The sequence below is a fragment of the Schistosoma haematobium genome, chromosome 7 (assembly GCF_000699445.3).
Source record: "Schistosoma haematobium chromosome 7, whole genome shotgun sequence".
Classification (NCBI taxonomy): domain Eukaryota; kingdom Metazoa; phylum Platyhelminthes; class Trematoda; order Strigeidida; family Schistosomatidae; genus Schistosoma; species Schistosoma haematobium.
Genome location: NC_067202.1, coordinates 14319097 through 14339881, shown reverse-complemented (window position 1 = coordinate 14339881; position 20785 = coordinate 14319097). Strand labels below are relative to the sequence as shown.

The 20785-nt window shown below is 37.2% G+C and overlaps 1 protein-coding gene across 1 annotated transcript in view; it reads right to left on the bottom strand.

The window, feature by feature from the left end:
- DDX55_1 (ATP-dependent RNA helicase ddx55) overlaps positions 1-8825 on the bottom strand; it is an 87904-nt gene extending 79079 nt beyond the window's left edge. Inside the window, exons 1-8 of the mRNA XM_051218060.1 lie at positions 8739-8825; positions 8627-8700; positions 6995-7165; positions 6823-6960; positions 6693-6787; positions 4596-4809; positions 2684-2739; positions 90-184 (exon numbers count right to left, since the gene is read on the bottom strand). Of these exons, the coding sequence (XP_051064494.1) occupies positions 90-184; positions 2684-2739; positions 4596-4809; positions 6693-6787; positions 6823-6960; positions 6995-7090 (694 nt within the window). The 5' untranslated portion in view covers positions 7091-7165; positions 8627-8700; positions 8739-8825. The remainder of the gene's footprint in view (positions 1-89; positions 185-2683; positions 2740-4595; positions 4810-6692; positions 6788-6822; positions 6961-6994; positions 7166-8626; positions 8701-8738) is intronic.
- Between the last annotated feature and the right edge of the window lie 11960 nt (positions 8826-20785).

The following is a 20785-nucleotide window of genomic DNA, read 5'->3' as shown; positions in this document are numbered from 1 at the left end:
ATGATCTCAACTATTAAAATAAATACAAGTAAATAACCATGTACTTTAGGTTAAATAGTTCGGTATTACATAAAAACAAACTTGCTTACCAGCTCTTACGAGATCTTCAACACGAGTTGTTTGAGTTGCAGAAAATAGTCCTGTTCTTCGTTGTTTAGGTAAGAAGGATAAGATGGTGTTGATTCTGTGGAATGTAATACAATGTAACAAAATATTAGGAATTATATTAATACAGAATGGAGCAAAACTTCATAGAACCAAACAAAAGCCTTCATTTTAAAAGAATTCCATCAAACTTGGATGGTAAATTTCAACAACCAACAAAACTTACACATCTTTAGTCTATAGTTGAAGGAAGATTATCGAAGGCCCGACCGTTCTTGCTACCTTGACGTGGTGGTCGGGCTTGCCTATCGTGATGAAGCAACCGAGCTATACTGGCTGGAACAACTGTTCCTCAAAGTCCTACCATGTCAGACAAGTCGACTGAAGAGCAGTAAGACTGAAAGCAACAAACTCAAGGTCCGAAGGCGAAGTCATACTGCTGACTGTACAGAGGTGTGACAGCAGTAAGGTGTTTCCTTCAGACAACCAGCATGACAGCGATGCTGTCTTCCCACAAGGAGGGGTGGGGTTAAAAAAGGTCGACCCTAAAAATGCACACCTCCTCTTATCCCACGGATATCCGTCTCCGGCGGTAAGGTCTCAACAAGTACGGAACTAACACAAAAATTACCCATAAAAAGGTCGTGTGTGACCGACCTCAAGCAGGTGTCCCTTGGGCATTGCGGTCACGCTCCCAGGTCACTAAGACCACCTCTAACCCAATTTCCTTTTCAGGTACCTCCAAAAGAGATTATCGAAGGTAATATATTATCTCTGACCGGTTTATCATAACTCTATCGCTGAATAATTATCCAGCTTGACAAAACTTACAACAAATACACCAGTAAGATATATTGACCAGACATTTTAATGGGACGATATCGAAGTTTCAGACAGTAGGCGGCAGGTTCGAGACCCTACCCATCTACTTTTGATTTCGCCAGCCGGAGAGCATTATAAACTTACATAAATAGCATGGCTAAAAGCCGAGTGCATATACCTCCACTCGATAGGTGAATTACATCTCCCTATATATCTGATACATATACTGTCAAAATGTTCTCTTGACTAATATCGAAGATTCTATATCCGTTAGAAGTCATGGTTGGAGAGCGAAGGACATTAATGAAGCACCACATTCATTATGAAGTTGTTGCATAATAAATCAGATCGTCAGGAAGAGGAGAAATGTTGAATTTGAAAAGGATATTTTAGAATGATTCTATTTGTGTATCTGTAATGTCTATTTATTAAACAATTAGTGTGTAAAGCAGCTGGTTCGCTCTGTCCAACAGTAGGCTGTCGCTGATGGTGTCCGACCAACGGACATTGAGTATCTTGTGTAGACAATTGTTTATAAATACTTGTACCTGGTTGTGGTCGTTTTCGAAGTCTCATCTCCGTACAATAGAACTGTCTTGACGTTCATATTGAAGATTGTGACTTTGATGTTGGTTGATAGTTGTTTTGAATTCCATATGTTGTAAGACTGTAGGAATGCTATTCTTGCTTTGCCAATCTTTGCCTTTACATTTGTATCAGATGCTCCTTGTTCATCGATGATGCCGTCCAGGTAAGTGAAAGTTTTCAACTATTACAGAGCTTCTCCATCAAGTGTGATTGGGTTGGTGTTCTCCGTGTTGTATTTGAGAATCTTGGTTTTTCTTACATGTATGCTGAAGTATACTAATGCAGAGGCTTCTGCTACACTGGCTGTCTTGACTTGTATTTGTCGGTGTTTATGGAATAGAAGTGCTAGGTCATCTGCAAAGTCAAAATCGTCTAGCTGAACCCAAGCTGTCTATTGCATTCCGTGCTTCCTTGGGGATGTAGAGGTCTTTATAATCCACTCAGCCACCAGAAGAAATAGAAAGGGGGAGAGTCGAAACAGACAACACCAGATATCAAAATATCGTGGGACGATATGGAGTGACTGGGAGAAATGAACGAGAATGGTGATAGATTCTCAAATTTATATGCATTCAACAAAACGGTTATACGCGGCATAGTGAAAACTAGTTTCGGACATGGCTATTTACTCTCCACCTTTCTCTTCCTTCCGGTGGCTAAATGGATTATGAGGAACTTCACGAGGGGTAAAAGGCGTAGTTAAGTAATTTAAGTTTGGGATATTCGGTCGATAACCTTCAACAGCTCAAGACAGTGAATGCAATATTAATTAAATCAGACTAATGGACACATTGAAGCTTGATCAGCACCGAAGAACTATTAATATGATGGGATTTGTAGAGACTGAAGAACTTTCACTGTTCGAATCACGAACTTGACTTAGATAGACCACCACTGAAAACTTGGAAGCAGTGTTTGGTCCCAGTACGAGGATCATGGATTGGCACTGCTTAGGACGAAACAGTCACTTATTGCTTTCAGCTTTCAGTAGTGATTTAGATAAGATCCAGTCATGATTTCAACTAAAGAACTAGACAAACATGAAATTCCGTCAGTAATCAATGATCACTCAATTGTAGGCATAGAATTGATGCGAAAATATGTGACCCAGCAACTGAATATGTATGAAATGTGATCAATAAACTTGTGATTAAAATAAAATAATTACTGTGATTCAAATCCCATTTCTAGAAGACGATCAGCTTCATCAAGTATCAAAACCTCCTATTTTGAAGGAGAAAAAAAAGACAGGAAAGTAAAGAAATGTGAGAAATCTCTATAACAGTGGCATAATATAATGACATTGCTTTTCATAGTATATTCACTTATAATTGGCACAAGCTGATTTATAAACAAGATAAAGTACACTTATACGACAAGAAAAATGGTATAAATTCATTATCTAGTAAACGAATGAATGCATATTTAACACAATACTCATTAGTGTTTTAATTTTTTAATGTAAGGCATAAATGATGTAACTCAGTAACGAATCATAGGGTTATATGTGCTAAGCTTTATATAGTGCTTATCGTGAAATAAATTCACCTATCTGAATTCTCAAATAAATAGTGAGCTTTGAAATTTGTTTGAGAGAAAGTTGAATAATTAAATCACTAAGATAGATGACTATATTTTGTCATCCGGATTACTAAATCGTTTCTTTCAGATTGATAATCGACTGTTGAATAACTAAAGATTGACGTCATTGATAGAGTCGAATTTCCTAAGAAGCACCAACTTCCTAGACGTTATGGACACACTTTGTTGAGGAGTGTTCAGGATACAAAACTCAGATTCGAATCTTTGTGATAAGGCTACCAAACGTCTAGTGGTGTATATAGGCGTAATGTAATTGTCGTATCTTGATTAGACTGTCGTAATTTTGTTGAAAACATTGGTACAAGTGTTTAGGTGCGTCAAAATTAGTGAATTCAATACATACTTATCCATAGTATTTGAATAAATCAAGCACAAAACAATTTGTAGAATGAAATGAATTCATTAGACTTTCTCAAGGTTTCTACTCACCAGCTATAAACAGCCTAAACTTACAAGTATTAATATCATTACAAACACAGTTCTCCATTACTTAGTTAATGAAGTTTAGACTGACATTTGAAATGGGTCAGAAAATTATAAGGACAAAATTTTCTACAAAATAAGCGATAATTTATAATTAAGTCGTACGGGTAAGATAGAATTAACGTAACGAGTAAACAACAATGGATAGTTAAATAGAGATTATATGACAGATGAAATTATATAACTATAATCGCGTTACCATGTAGGAAAGAGAAGTTAACCAAACTTTCTTTTTGTTTGCATTAGGTCCACTTGAAAATGTTTGATAGTAATAGGTTTTGTAAAGCAAAATCAAAGCAGTGTTTTATTTCACTGTAAGCTATCATCCATTTCTGCTTATAAAATTCCAGTGACTTTATGATAATACCGAGGCAATCCACACAGGATGTACATATGCTAAAACAGACTGATCAATTAAAGTCCTAAACATCAATCGGAGAATCCAAACAACCAATAGATATGTATCAGTGTTTTTTATGTTTATTGTTCTTATGGTAGATTATCGAGTTCTATGGTCCGATTCGGTTAACGGTGAACACTACCCACTCCAAACGCCTGGTTAACCTACTGATCATGTAAGGGAAAGGTGATCCAACTGTTTCAGTAAAAGCTGAATAGTAATGTAAATTAACCTAGATAGGACATGTGGTTGAATAACCTTTAAAAGATGAATAATTTATTAACAAAGCCTCTGCCGATAATTAAATTCCTCACTTACAATGTACCTCATCTTGAGTTAGTATATGAATTGTCCAGAATAGTCAAACATATCAGAGATATCATGCATAAATAGGTACTTTAATTGTCATTTTTATTTGGATGCATTTTGTTATCCATTAACGATCCATTATTAAGTTGTATGAAGTTATTTCACATACAGAGAATTTTACTTACTCGAATGCTTTTACAGTGAAAAAAACAATAGTTAAATTCGAAATCTAGATAGAGGATAATAAACAATGTACTGAGTGGAATAATTTCAGGAGGTAACCTACCATACTTCGAAGTCCACGGATAATAGGATTAGCCATATTACCTAATCCATAGTCAACAATTGCACCAGCCAAAATTAAATCAGTTAACCGTCCAGGTGTAGCAACAAGAATAGTGGAACCTTTTTCTTTAAAATTATTGAAGTCTTGAAATTTTGTTGTAGCTCCACTAGAACGTCCACTACTAGTGAAGACAAGCGCTGAGAAATTATACTCACTAGTAAACAAGGAAAAATAATCCGTCTGGAAATTTTTCAATTCACTAAGTTGTGATCATTTTAATAATAAACTAAAACTACAGATATTGTTAAAAAAAAATTAAAGGCAGGTAAACTCATACACAGCATCGGTTCATAAAGTCAGTCATTATTGAATTGAGCCGTGTTAGTAGGTGTGTACTACCTGGTCGGGGTCAATACGATTATCGTAATCAGTAGTTGGAGACGCTGAACGATATGACTTAGAATTAGTTAAAATAGCACAGATATATTCACTCTTTATCTTCTCTTAGATACTGATTTTCAAAATTATATTATGTCTTTTTATTCCACAGATTTCTTTTTCTTTCGAATCAAATTATTGAGTCATTATATGATATTAGAGATGACGTCAACAAGGATAAGATTCTGAATACATGCTCTCTTATACACAGTTATTACAGTGTAAAAATACAATGTTCTATGTTATTAACAACAATTTAATGTATAACGGCCACTCATATAATGATATCCCAAATTCATTTTATACTCATGACTTAGTTTTCGACAGAACGTTAAAACAACAGAGCTATAGTTACATTGATACAGTTCAGAATGAAATTTTCCACAACTAAACAAATATACAAGAACACAATAATCAATTCACAAAATCTATAGAACTATGAATTTTAGGTAAATGGTTTAGTTATTCATGTAACGTTTTGAATTTTGTTTAAAACATGTTAATACGAAAATACACCTGCTTTATAAAATTGGAGATAGCTTCCTAACAAAGACACTAACTTTTACTAAAATAAGCAACGTTTTAGTGTATCTCTGAATTATAATGGGAAAACAGGTTGGTAAAATACTTAAGAGACTGAGATAGGAGAAATGATTAGTTCATGAACTGAAGCCCAAACCCATAGCCTTTTAACAACCGACCGTGGTTTATTTATTATTTATTTATTTGAACACTAATATTGGTACAAGGGGGCGCTAAATATATATGCACCACACAAAACAATGAGAATGGGAAGAGAAAAAAGAAGGTAAGGAGCGCATAAGAAAAAAAGAACAATAACGACCACAGATTGGCGTAAGGTAGTGTAATAATAATAATAATAATAATAATAATAATAATAATAATAACATGAATCGTTTGACTGTTAATCGAAGCAAGAATAGTATTTTCCGTAAGTATCGTCGTTTCATTCTGTTTATGTGTGGGCTGTGATACTGCCTGAGTGCCCAGACCGAAGTAGATGGTTTTCTTAGGAGGCCACATTCCAACCCTTTTACCTAAAGGTCTGATCCACGAGGCAGTAGAGCATCGTAAGGAGATGCAGTCTCATGGTAGCCGGTGACAAACAATTGGTTCATACGCTATTTGTTCCTTCAGGATACTGGAGCTCATGTGCACCATTGGTTTGGGATCCGGTTAAAGCGCAGGACAATCGCCTCCCGTCCTCTCATTTTCGTAAACATCCCCGTGGTGTGAGAAGGCAGTGAGCTGGACTTCCCTGGCAGAGGCTGTATACGCGTGGCCGTGTGAGAGCATTTCGAGAGGGCGGGCCCACCCCACTCTCGGCCATACCAGGGCATTTGGGGGTGATCGTGGTTATCACAAGTAGGTAGTCTGCATCTACTAACATAACTCAGACTAACAATCAATGACATCATGGACTAATGTTATGTTTTCACTCATTTGTTGGTGTAAAAATCATAAATGAATGAGTGACGGATTCTTAAACAATCGAACTTTGGGGGGAGGGGGCATTATCCACATTTTAAATTTATTTTTAATGTAAAACCTAGGCCTCAGAAAAGTAAAAAATAAACAAAAACCACGACAGAGACAATATGTAAAAATATGAAATAATTAGATTGATTTATTACTTACTTGGAGTTTGCATTGACATATTTGATAAAGTGTAACACTATCTCATATATTTGAATTGCTAATTCACAGGTAGGAGATAGAATCAAAGCTCCAATCTGTTTGGTATAAGATTTATTTTATGATGTTTTACTTCATATATTTGCCATGGGCGTTTTCTTTTTAATAATATCTCCAAAACGGGAATAACAAATGCCAAAGTTTTCCCAGAACCAGTGATAGCCTCAGCTGCAACATCTTTTGAATTTAATAGGAGAGGAATAACATATTGCTAACGATATTAAAAATAAACATGAAAGGATTACCTGAACAGGCAGAGATTCTTTAAATCCTAATGCATCGATAGCTTTTAGTATGCTTTTAGATAATTTGACTGGTAACGAATTCCAGTCTGAACTCATTTTAAATTAGAGCAGATTACCAGATAATTTTTCGGACTTTTAATAGGTCCCTCTCGGAAATTCAAAACAGAAAACCTGTAAAGTATGGACGTATGTGAAAATGCATGTCATTTTATTTTGTTAACAATCGGTAGCAAAGTCATGGATATTGTATTTTACGAAATAGATGAAAACCATTAGTTTGACATGATGACATTTCAATATTCCCATTGTAACAGGTCTGTATAGGAATACTATAATGGGGAAAAGTGTTGAGATAGTCTGTAAATGATGCAGTGTCCGACTTAAAGGAAGGCTGGAAACTACTTTATAACCACACATAGTAGTTGGTTATACATAGACAACTCGTCCATCTATAAATATGAAGACGAACAAACAGAACATCCATCTACAGTTTTCGAAGAAATTCACAAAAACATTCTCTTTAATTACCAGACTTATATTGTTTTACATTCACAATATTTTTTATTTTGAAGTCAACCATCCACTTCAAATCTGGTTACGGCCAAAATACAAAACAACTATGTTATTCGAGTACCGAAATACGATGAAACATTTGTAAACACTCATTATTTGATGAATAACGTGCACCTTTTACAAGTCTCCGGAGAATGCATCATATATGACCTGAAAATTGACTCTCACTCTCAGATTGCAAGTATTAAGTAACCTAGTGGTTGAAACAATCATTTTTCAAGCAATAAAGTGAAGGCTTAGAATAATGCCAAATTATATTATTGTGCTGCAGAAAAGGAATGGTATGAATCAGTAAGAGGCAAACTAATCAAATTAATGTACCCTTTCCAGTTAAGACCGTGAAAGAACATCACAATTTTAAACACACATTTATTTAAATATCTTTTGAAAATTGGGTATGATGGAAAATGATTCGACCTTATCGATCCGCATCGCCGTTAAATACTAGAACATTTCACCTTACGTTACTCAGGGGGGCCACTGTCCTAATTTTTGTCTGATCTTTTTTCATAGACGTCCCAACTACTTCAGCGTCCAGACCGATCATAGGCAACAAAGTGGTCAGCCACCCTGTCAGCCTTAGCGGCTGAAGGATCTCATGGTGACAGTACAGCATGGACAAGTATGTGCTACTTCACAGAGATAGTAACCAAAACGGTATTAGTCGCTGTCAGTAACGCGACCTTCCTTGTAGTAGTGTGACCCGTTGTAACACTAAAAACTGGTTTTATGTATGAGAATTAAGTTATGGGTGAAAATAATTCGAGATAGATTGGTTGTTTGCTCACACGCATACCAGCACATACATTGAACAGCTATAAAGACCATGTGACTTGATTTCGATGGATAATAAAAACGCAGAACCACCCAAACTTCTTGGGATGGGTGAGACCAAAATTTATGGACAACCTTTCAGTGATGTCTTGGTGATCTCGGGAATGTCCACCTACTCACTAGGGTTAAATGAAGGTTATGAAACTGTTTGGAGAGTAAGGAATATGAGTTACGGCCGATAATTAGGTCCAAGCATTAACTCTATGGCTTTCATCACGAACTCACATTGGTCAAAATTCCAAAACGCTATTTAACAAATGGGTGGATGAATTCCGTAACAAAATCCAAGACATGTTACTCTAAATCTGATTGGTTTTTCCATAAATTGTGGTCTCACCACTTAACACGACATTTGACTCATAACGTTTATAATACTTCGGCAAGGGTTAAACGTTAGGTCCTTTTGAAAAGTACCCGCTCTTTCGTTTCAACGACCTTGAACGGCTTGACTAGAGGCGGTCATTCTGTATTTCAATTGCCGTGGGTTGGTTGGATTGCATGAGTGTCAAGTTTTTCCATATATAAGTCATCTTATGCTACATAAAAAAGCACGAAATAAATACCAAAACCATTAATTTAGCGTTCTCTGTTTTGTAGTGTACACTATGCTCTGTTGTTGCTTTGTAATTTGATCTTTGATACCAACAACTGCAGTAAAGCTCAACGAAATGTCAAGTCACAGGTAAATCCTAAGTATTTGTAGTATTTCCTTGGGTTATTATTGTTGCAAGGAATAACCTTTTAATAATTAGTCATGTCTGTTTTTAGTGCTTCATGCTCAAGTGACATTTCAGTCGACCTAACCGATGCCTTTCGAAGTATGATACTGAACAAGCGTTTCGTGTTGTGGGATGATTTTGAAAGCGCCTTAAAAGAGTTCCAGAAAGTATGGAATTATAATTTTATTGGTTCTCAGACTACTTATACTCGTTACATCCACACAGAAAGCAGATTGCTGAAGGATGTCAGGTTCAAATACCTGTTTGTATCGTTTAATTGTACGTTTGGTCATAAACGGAAATCGGAAGGTTTGAAGGTGAGGCAAAAGTCGTAAGATCTTTAACTAATATCTTATGTTTAAGGTCTAAATTCTGTAATTGTCAATCTAAATTCCGCGTAAGACTAGAGGAGCAAGGATATGTCATCAAATCCTACAACATGCTCCACAATCATCCATGTAGTAGTTCATGGATGGTATGTGATCCACGGACAAGGAGATTATCGTCAGAAGAAAAAGAAAACTTGAAGCCCGTAATACTTCACTGTGAGTCAGCAGATGAAGTTATCGAAAGCATTAAGGAGAGAACTGGTAAGCAAGTAACTGCTGCCGATGTCAAAGGAATGAAAGCTACACTCTCCACTGGTAAGTGTATATAAATATATTTCAGGTTGTTTTACTCGGAAGCAGGTAATGGATATGCTTAGACAGAAAGGCGAAGTGAAGGAACATTTAGAAAATGGATATGCCACTAGAATATGTTTCAGTAGTTATAACCAAATACAACTGTACAGGAAATATCCAGAAGTTTTGTGCATTGATTCTACGTATAATACTAATAATAAAAAGTGAATATGTTTATCGTTGTATTTTACTATGTAGATATTCGTTATTCCAGTTAGTAGTGACGGATAATTGCGGTCGAGGTCAAACTGTAATGTTTGCGTGGACTCGAAGGGAAAAGCGTGCCGATGTGATATGGATTTTAGATCAATTCAAAGAGATAATGGGTGACACATTTAAATCGTTCAAGGTCACTTTGATGGTCACTTCATACTATAAAACAAACGATAAACCCTTCTCAAGACAAAACGCCTACGGATTGTGTAAGCCGTTTCCCAACAAGCTCGAGAGAGTCTTTAGTCTTCTTGTGAATGGGCCTACTGATGGATCGTGCAATACTTTTTCGAGGAACAGGTTCCAAGATTGGATAATATATTGTGAAAACCTGTATGTCACATGTATTTTGTTCACTTCCAACTAGCGTACTATCTTTTAAACCCGAAATTGTTGGCTTACTATTTTTGGGTGTGAAGAGCCCCTAGTCTGTCGTCTCGATCAAAGTCTATAGCAAGCAATCGATCTTGTGACTTTGTGTTTTGATCTAGTTCTTAGTCTAGATGAGACTCCTGAGTGAATACTCTCCCGAAGCAGTCCACTATGGCTTCTGCCTTGCCTTGGCATTTTTTGTTATTTAAGATGCCCTCATCCCATAACTGGGTTGAGAATCCAATGATGACTTCTTGTTCCGTAATTTACGGACAGGAACAATCTATTCGGCTGATCGATAACAAATTGTGCCAATCGCTTCTCACATTTTCACCAAACTGCTCAGATTATCCTAGTGTACTTTTTTCGGACAAATCTTTAGCGTTCCATAGCGTGTTCTGTGCCAAGGTTAATGGCGATATTTCACGTCTTCCCTTTTGACTTAGTAATCATCGAGTATCCAGTCCTGTTCAGGGATGATCGTGCTTTTATTTCTTTGGAACTGTCCAGCGTATAAATGGTCGAGTTGCCTGAGTGTACAACTGTTAGAATTAAGCTTATCCCTCCACTACTGACATATTTGAATCAATTTTCCGGTTTTTGGTCGAGGTTGCAGAGTTCATCGCCTTCATGACTGCCTAGAATATGTTAGGACGGCCTGGAGCAGCTACTTGACTGAATATACCTTTCATGGACTTGGATATGATAAGCGCATTTGGCTGACATCATCACCATAGGTGATGGTCGAATCCAATACATAGTTTTATAGGTCATATATGGTGAGATCTACAATGTGCTGGAATAAATGTAGTGCGATTTTGGTTTATAAAAGTTCTCAATCAATGTGGAGAAGATTTGTAGCTCAGGTGGATAGTTTTAGTGGAGTTTTGTTTTCTGAGCTGGATGCTTTGGTCGGTGAGCTTTCATCGTTCTTCTGAACGACATCATCAGCACAAACTTCATAAAATTGGGTTTGGTAACCTCCGTACATACCATAATTTTTTCCCTAAAATCGTAAATGCTAGTTTGAGCCAACCCAGGAATCAGTAGAGACTTTGTAGAACTGCATGATTTGCACAACCAACATGATGGCGGCTTGCGACTCCAATTATATGCAGCTGGTATGAATCCGGTGCTCTTGTCGTAAAGTTGCTTGTTGCAATTGCCACACTGTATTCTACCATAGGCTAGAAAACAGCTTGCGGGTCCACCACAACAATGCTTTATACAGGCCACTAAAACTATTTAATGAGCTCCCAGATAGAACAACACGAAAAATACCTCAAAACGCGGGGAAACATCACGGAAACAAAAATCTGATCTTTGACAAAAGGATCAGTGAAATCATTAATCATGTTCACGTAAAATGCTGGTCTCATTCCATAATTGGCAGCTCAATGAAAGTATGATAGTAGCCAGTCGTGAGTGTTCAACTCAAATGACATTAGTTTATTGACTCATCAATCGAAATTAATAGGTTTAACCAAATTAACTTAGACAACCTGGCTTTATGACGAGCAAGCACGAACGTTTCATTCAAATTTCTGTCTTCAGAAAATCAAATAATACAACTGTTGCTTTGTAAATTCCTTCAAAGTCTCCGATTTTATGGCATCGCTATTTTTTTAGGATTTTCGACCTTTTCTTCACTGAATATTATCCAGATAATATGTACACTCTACTCGATATTTCTTGATTTTCATTGACTGAAATTTTGTTCTTCTTTGGTTGAAATTTGTTATCAGTCTTCCATTTTTTATCGAATGATACCAGGCCGATTACGGTAATATCTTGTGTGACAACATGTAGTGATTAGTTGTCAGTACTCTTTAGGCGTCTGATAAAAACGTTTGTCACTTCAATTGATTTTTGTAGACAGGACATTAAATTCCTTCCGTCGGGAATATTCCCAGTGATCTTCAAGTACTTATTAATCACTTTTCAATATATAGCGCTGCTAAAGAACCTTGACGTATTTGATTTACCATAAACCATTTTTGTGAATACTGCTTCCTTTTTATGGAATTTCGAAATCGTTGTTAGACTCAGGTTTAAAACTAGTTTGTGTATAATTTCAACCTTGATCCTTTGGTTCTGTTTTTTTCTTCAGTTGTCCATTTGTTTTTAAGCTACGAGGGACCCCAATATTCGGGGTATATAATGAATTTTGTTTCTACATTTATGGTTGAGGACAATGTCTCTATGGATTTGCAATAATATACATAAATTTACCGTTCGATTATTGAAATGTTTTGAGTTTCGTGTTATCCGGTTTGAGAGTTGAAATCTGTCGAGTATTTGCCATTCATCTTCACCACAGTCTGCAGAATCGAACTTAGTACAGACCATGTTATTTCGTATAAGAGGAAAGCTTCACTATGAAGTGGCTGCTGAAGTGTGTTGAATTTTCTGGAATAATTTGCCGCCATTCAATAGTGTTACGTACATTCACACAGTGGATTGTGTTATAATTTCATTGAGATATAATCATAGACCGCGAGTGACTCAAGAGGGCTTCGTACAGTATGCAGAAAAACCCAGTGGTTTAGCTTAATCACGTTGACCTTGGTTTCGTCGTATCATTATGTAATTTCGGACTACAGAGTTGGATTTCGATCGGCACAAAATAAGGCTCCCTGGTTATAGGTCATACAATCCCATTTTTCAAAAGTTTTTTTCATAGCAGCAGAGTATACTCAAGTACATCCGGATATTTTGTGTTTTTCCCTCCTAGACGATAAACATGACACTGAAACCAAACATCGTATGTTTGCTACCAAACCTTTCCCACTGCAAATTCTTGACATCGTTTATCGCAATGGCACCACAGAACTAACGAACAAAGACGCTTACGTTTTAACGAGACAACATAAATTAGTCACTTTCACTTCTTCCCAACTACCTTGAACACTTTTCCTAATCCTTTGATTCCCATCAGCAGAATACCACTTATAATCCTGGATCTGCATTGAGACTGATGTGACTTCCAGGAGTTGCTACCGCTTTATTTAGGCCATCTATCTTGATGACTTCAGGATCTTAATGACCATGCGTTTTAGATGACGAATTAAGTAGTAAGATAGACACCCATCACCTATATGAACGGTGTACTCTAAATGCACGTAAATGAAACATCGAAGCTAAATGATGTGAAAAAAATCAAAGTGAGAAGCGAGCTATATATAACAAACAACAGAGATAACATAAAATGAAAAAAAATGGAACAAGGAATGAAACAAACCGTCTGTTATTGCTCACAAAATTGATGAAGATCAAAGATCCAGTCATTCACAAACAAATCCGATCAATGGAACAATTTTCGATACGGAAAAATAACCTCAGTAAAAGATTCCTGTTTATTGCCGTTGTCTCTTGTTTCGTCTTTCGCGTCCATGGATGCAGTAGATGTATTTGCTGGCTTGGCATATTGAACCCAAATTCGAAAGTGTATCGAAATGATATATGAACACATTTATATATTCATCTTACTCCAGATTAGTTAATAATTATCACAGATAGGAGATGTATACAGAATTACTGCTAAAATCAGAGGTGAATACCATACCAAACGAATTCTATCCTGCATTAATGCAAAGAACATTAACTTAAAATAAGGTCACACTGCAATAAACCAGTCATACTGGTCAAAATATCAAACTAAATGCGGAAAAAATGATACTGTTAAAAGTCATCATATGGGATTGAAAATGGAAGTAATATTACACGAAAATCAATGACGCGACAACGTAATCTCCTTTCCATCCAGCATCATCACCCCTTTACTCTGGTCAAAAACCAAGATACTGAAAGTGATTGCCACCCGATGAACTGAAGATAGAACGGATGTTCTTGTGTCCACCATTTTTAACCTCCTCTTAGTGTTATATATTGGAAGTCTGTTTATTCAGTCATCCCAAGTCCAGCTTTGAAGATTGTGATTGGGATCCAATGCCACTACAGACCTACCGCGCAGTGGTCTAACCTCGGTATTATTATGACTGTTGGATTTGTTATTTTGGTTGTCTAACCGCAAAGTGGAGATGCATTTTATACACTTGGAAGCATTTGAATACTCCAACATGGTAGTGGAAAGGTGTAAATCTCCGGTTATTGGTGATTGATCAACGAAGTCATGTCAAACTCGTCAGGCTCGCGTGATCAAATTGTGTTAAATTCTAAGAGTCCTGCTGAGTTACCGGAGAACTCACCGATCTTGTTTGTGTGTGACGGCTGAGATATTAAAAAATACGGTACTGCCAGAAACTCAACGGCACCACTGTTGTTCATTGCTGAGCCACTGAAGCCTATAAATTGGGTAATCCCCGTTCTGGTTTGTCGAAGAGAGGTTGCATGATAGAATAGGCTTTCCAGACTGGAGACTAATTTATCGTATTGCTCTCTCCGATATTGGATTTTGTCTGTTCGTGTTGCTTTTGTGCATTAGTTGTTTGGGCTGCCTATGATGGCATAGTATTTTATTCTCAAGGGAGCCAAGGTTGAAAGGATGCTAATTAGGAATTCTTCACTTGTAAATATGCAGTTTATGAGTGACGGCGTCTAACTATTTCTTCACTGAGTTGCCTACTTCACGTTTTAGAACAATTCGAAATGTTGAACTAGGCCAAAGGACCGAGCTTCAGTAGAGATGTCACCCTCGATGTATGTATGTTCAGAAAAATTGAATTTGGGAAGGTTGACGTCTCTAAGACTCAGGATATAGATATATCTAAGACTGGGAGAGCGAGACAATCCCTCAACCATACAACTTTCTAACTCGGTGGCATCGATGGACTTGTTGTAGAGGATTTCTAACTAGATATTTTGAGGTATTGAACAGTCTCACCATACATATTCATCAAGATTGATAAGCAGTCGAGAACAAGCTTGATATGCTACCAAGCAATGTCGTACGTAAAGGGCTGCTCTGCCCTAATTCCTGTTTTTATGTTGTTACGAGACAAACACATACAGAGTATTACCAGATCCTGGTTCTTAAAGTCAGAAGATCCCCATGTTTCATGTACTCCTATAATATGGGTATTATGAGACCCATTTAGTCCACCCAGTCCATCCATTTTGTTCAGTAAACTCGCGGGCTTCATATACAGACAGTTTACGCTTCTGGTTTAAAACTCTTGAGGCTCCTAGTCCTGTTTGTCTTACATGGATGGGCTACCTACCTACACTGTGTTCTCTGGGTACGTGGTCCCCGTACCTTTGACGTTTTCTCCTTGTTCTTAACAATCCACAAGTGGAACAGTCAGTTCCAACTTGCTTTTGTGTTTAATCCTTTCATCATTTGGCCTGTCCAGGTACATGTGGATTCTAGTTTGTAACCGGCGTCTGTTGACACGAGATACTTCAAGAGTAGTAGCTGCCATAGGAAGGTTATCATCATAATACAGGGTCTAGCATCCCCGTCCTTGGTTAATCGCATCACACATTGAGTCACCATGTCCTTGGTGTTCAAGGACTACTTGTCAATCTCTACTCTCAAATAACATAATCAGCATAATTAGGGTCAGTGTTTCTGGGACACCTTGCACAATATTAAAGATTCCCATTGTGAAAATTAGAACAACACATATAAGCGAACAAATGTTTTCAATTAGATCGTCATCAGGCTTTACTCTAATATACATGAATATTTATACGAAAATTTTAAACCAATCAAGGCAATATGGGTCAATCATCACAATGAAATAGAATAAGTCACTACACATAATAGGCAAAAGTACAAGTTGATAGTACGAAGACAGGTGAACTGATAATAGTGAGAATAATAACATACAATAACAAAACTCTTATCAATAGTTAATCGTTGGAAATAGAAGGTCAAACAAACATGGGTAAATAGACTAAGAATAGTAATCACAAAATATTAAAATCATTACGTAATAAGATGTGTGTAAATAATTAGATAGTGAAGAATACAAAGAGGTGGAAAATTACAAACAAATAATGGATGTGGAAATAAGGTTAACGATAACACAGATAGAATAAAATAAATATATATATAGCTGAAGCCATTGGAATTCGTACATATAACCCCAATTTATGTGTACAGAAGAAATACGTGACTCCTCTATCCCTTCCATGGCCAGTTATAACTTAACTAACAATTTTTATTTATTTTCATTATTATTGTTTTTATTTTAAATTTTATTATTATCATTATTTATTTTATTCTATCTGTGTTATCGTTAACCTTATTTCCACATCCATTATTTGTTTGTAATTTTCCACCTCTTTGTATTCTTCACTATCTAATTATTTACACACATCTTATTACGTAATGATTTTAATATTTTGTGATTACTATTCTTAGTCTATTTACCCATGTTTGTTTGACCTTCTATTTCCAACGATTAACTATTGATAAGAGTTTTGTTATTGTATGTTATTATTCTCACTATTATCAGTTCACCTGTCTTCGTACTATCAACTTGTACTTTTGCCTATTATGTGTAGTGACTTATTCTATTTCATTGTGATGATTGACCCATATTGCCTTGATTGGTTTAAAATTTTCGTATAAATATTCATGTATATTAGAGTAAAACCTTGCACAATGTTATTTCCTCCAGCAGCCCACAACAGACTTTTTGGGGACCGTAGTTGAAAGTATGTCACACCGTCGATTTTATTATGGTGCTGAGTTTCAACACATCTCAGGTACTGTTACTTGTTCTATTGATATCAATGTTGTCGAGGTCCTTCTTCTTTAAGTCCCTGGGCGTCTTCGTTTGTTTGTTCGTTTCAGAATTGCCTTTTTGCGGAGGTGCTAATAATTTTTTCTCAGATCTGTCGGAAGAATGTTTATATTGCCTCGCGAATCCTCAGCATATATGTCGCATGAGCCATATGCGAACTAGCTACCTGACTTACTAAGTCTATTGTAAGTAGCTTCTGTAAGGTCTACACATGCCTCATGAAACCAGAACTTGCACTTTTCACGTCGCAAATCACATGTTACAGCAAAGTGACATCCAGGTCGCTTGTATATGATCTTAGTGATCATGATGAAATGTGAGTTGTTAACCAAATTCTAGACAAAGTTTACGACTATGCGAGTGGCAATGTACTCAGAACGAACTGTCTAAAAAGTTAAGTCAGATCAGAATTTACCTCGCCGTGTAAAACCATAAGCGCGGTATGGCTAAGACAAAACCACAGTTAAATACTGACTCAGATAAAACTTAAAAAGATTCTCTTGATTAAAAAGAGCACTTTTTGAGTACTGGCACAGTAAACGTTTGAGGAATATAAATAACGTATGTATAATATTTCTGTTCGTAAAGAGCTCGTTAGTTTATTTTTACAGAATATTATTATGATGATTAGAAGTATTCACATTGTTGTAATGACTAGGGATTCTCAAAATAATGCAATTTACTGGAAGTAGAACCAAAATGAGCATACTAATGAACGTGCTACATTTGGAAATTCGTAACCAGCGGTAATTATGTCTTCAGTCTTCAGTAATAAAGATAGTAGGTTGGTGAAACTGTGTTAATCCTGACAGATTGCTTCCCAGTGAAAGTTCAGTTTCTCCTTGAAAATATTCACTGATGGGGCTGATACCACTTGTTCGGGTAAGGCGTTCCAATCATTGACTACTCGATGAGAAAAACGGGACCCCACTTTAAGTTTATTAGATCGCGGTTTGTGAACCTTCTTGCTATGACCTTGGAGATTATTAGTGCTGAAGGGCGCAAAAAGACAAGACATATTAACACCCAAATCATAATTGAAGATACGAAATGCCAGTGTAAGGTCACCTCGCATCCTACGATACGGCAAGGGGAAAAGCTTTAGGTATTTTAAATGCTCATCGTAAGGGAGTTTAGAAAGACCCTTCACTAATTTCGTTCCCACACGTTGGACACGCTCAATTGAGTTAGTATCTTTTACCAGATATGGGCCAGCGGCTTGGATACACTACTCTAAATGTGGTCTTATATATGTGGGATATAAAATTCGAAACATTTCCTTGTCAAAAGATTTGAACACTCGGCGAAGTGACCATAACGCACGAAAACGTTTGACAGCGGTCGCGTTGCAATGCGTAGTTGTTTTTAATTCATGACTTATTATTACTCCTAAGTCTTTATGTTCTTGAAGGCATGGAAGAGGTTTACCATCAATAGAATAAAGGTAACTATTACCGTGACCGATGTGCATTAGCACACTCTTCCTGTAATTTATTTCTAAGCTCCAACCTCGAGCCAATCTAACTAAATCGTCTAAGTCAGCTTGGAGATCCAGATTTTTACGTCCGCAAACAATAATGTCGACGACCTAAGCAACAGCGGTAACTCATTAATGTAGAGAAAGAAGACCAGAGGGCCTAAGATGGTGCCTTGGGGGTACACCACTTTTGACCGGCTCCCAATAGGATAACGTTCCATTGACCCTCACTCTCTGTCTGCGGTCACATAAGAAGTTTTTTATCCACTCCTGTACAGCATATATTATTCCGGAGCTCGAGAGATTCTGCATAAGACCTAAGTTTGAAACCTTATCAAATGCTTTTCTAAAATCTGTGAATATCATATCGACAGACAGGCCTTTATCTCAAGCTGCTGTCCAATCCTCTCTCGCGATAAGAAAGTTGATCAAACATGAACACTTGTTACGGAACCCATGTTGCTCGGGAGTTAGCAGATTGTGTGAATCTATGTGATTAAGTAACTTAACCCGAATTATCTTTCCAAGTAGCCTAACGACTATGCTAGTTAGACTGACAGGTTAGGATTAGGGTAACAGTAACGGGGGAATACCATCACTACGTTTCATTCGCCGTTTAACATACGAAAACAATCGTTCCGGACAAGTACGGCTATCATATAGCAACTGTCGTTCGTAAGTAGTACGGGATTTAGCTATGGTTTTCTTACAAATATTCCAGAATTTTCGGTACTCACGCAATGTGATAGCTTACGTGCCGACCATGGGATAAACAGCGACGTTACGGACTAGAATGTAGCCTTAAACTTGTTCCATTCGTCTTCGATCGATCCATCCGCGTCGACCGACCAATCAGTCGAGATAGCACTGTTTTTGATTGCCGGAATATTAGCTAACCAGATATTGGGACGGGGTGGAGCAGATACAAACTGTATACCAGGTGTCCTAAACTTAAAGTGAATTACGACGTGATCACTGTTCACTACTGGTGGAAGGTGCTGAATATCAAAGACATCCTCATAGTGGTGGGTGAGGGCGAGGTCCAGCAGTGACCGATCATGTTTCAAGTCAATATATGTCGGCTTTGCAGTACCTGAAACCCTTTCAGGTAGTACGTTTCTTATAACAGATTCCACTAACTGCAGATCGTGTGCATGTCTTTTCGGAGGGTCATTGTCTTTCGACTCCTCTAGATTCCAAATAATTAAACTAGGGAGGGGTTTAGGTTCGTTGGAAATCGTATCCACGGCTTTCGATCGTGATGTTAGATCTTGCATATTAATCGTTGGTATATTACGATTTGCTTTTATTGTAACAGGGTCATAGGAGTCGAGCGAGTGACTCACAACAATGTTTGACAAGGATTTACTTTGAGACTTTGGCACAGTAGTCTGACAGTGCACCAAGGACTTATCAAGTGAACGGGCATTAGTTTCAACGATGTTACATACTCTTCTGTGTTTCCGCGTCATCCATTCTCCATTAGTCGTAGCATCGACACTAGAACTACTCGGGACAGTAATTGTTTTGCCTGGATCACTGGTCGCTGCTGTAGCAACACGGACACCAATATCTAATGACGTGTCACCCACTGATTGTTTCGGGGTAGAAGGTTCAATAGCGGGTTGCACAGCTAGATGTCTGGTTTGCGCCGTGACAGCACTTACGACACTGACGCAGTCTTCACCATCAGTACGAATGTTACCAGTAAAGCCCTCGTCGACCTTCTTATTAGCCAACACAAGGAGGCTAATTGCTTCCAGGATGAGTAATGTTTTGCTCGAGCAACAAAAAATACAAAGCCAATGAGGGTTAGGCTTTGAGAACCTTTTATATGCAGTGGGGCTTAATCGGGTGCACATCTTATGGAACCACTAATTACACTCATCACATCGCATCCCTTCCTCCACTGGGAATAAGCAATATGGTTGTCCACATTTATGAGCAGAGCTGGCCATCTTGAGAAAATCAACTACAATGGTGACAAAAACAGGATATGTAAAAGAATTCTCAAACCTTAACCAAATAAATCAAGTAAACGTCGACCAAGTATGCTTCGATACAATAAATACACAAAAGCAAAATCGAAACACTCAATACAATATCACTTTGACTGGAATAGATTCAATTAAAGTGTAAACAGTAGTTTTGATGCGTAATTTACGATTAAAACAGTTAATTAACTCAACGTGAAACAATACCACTGC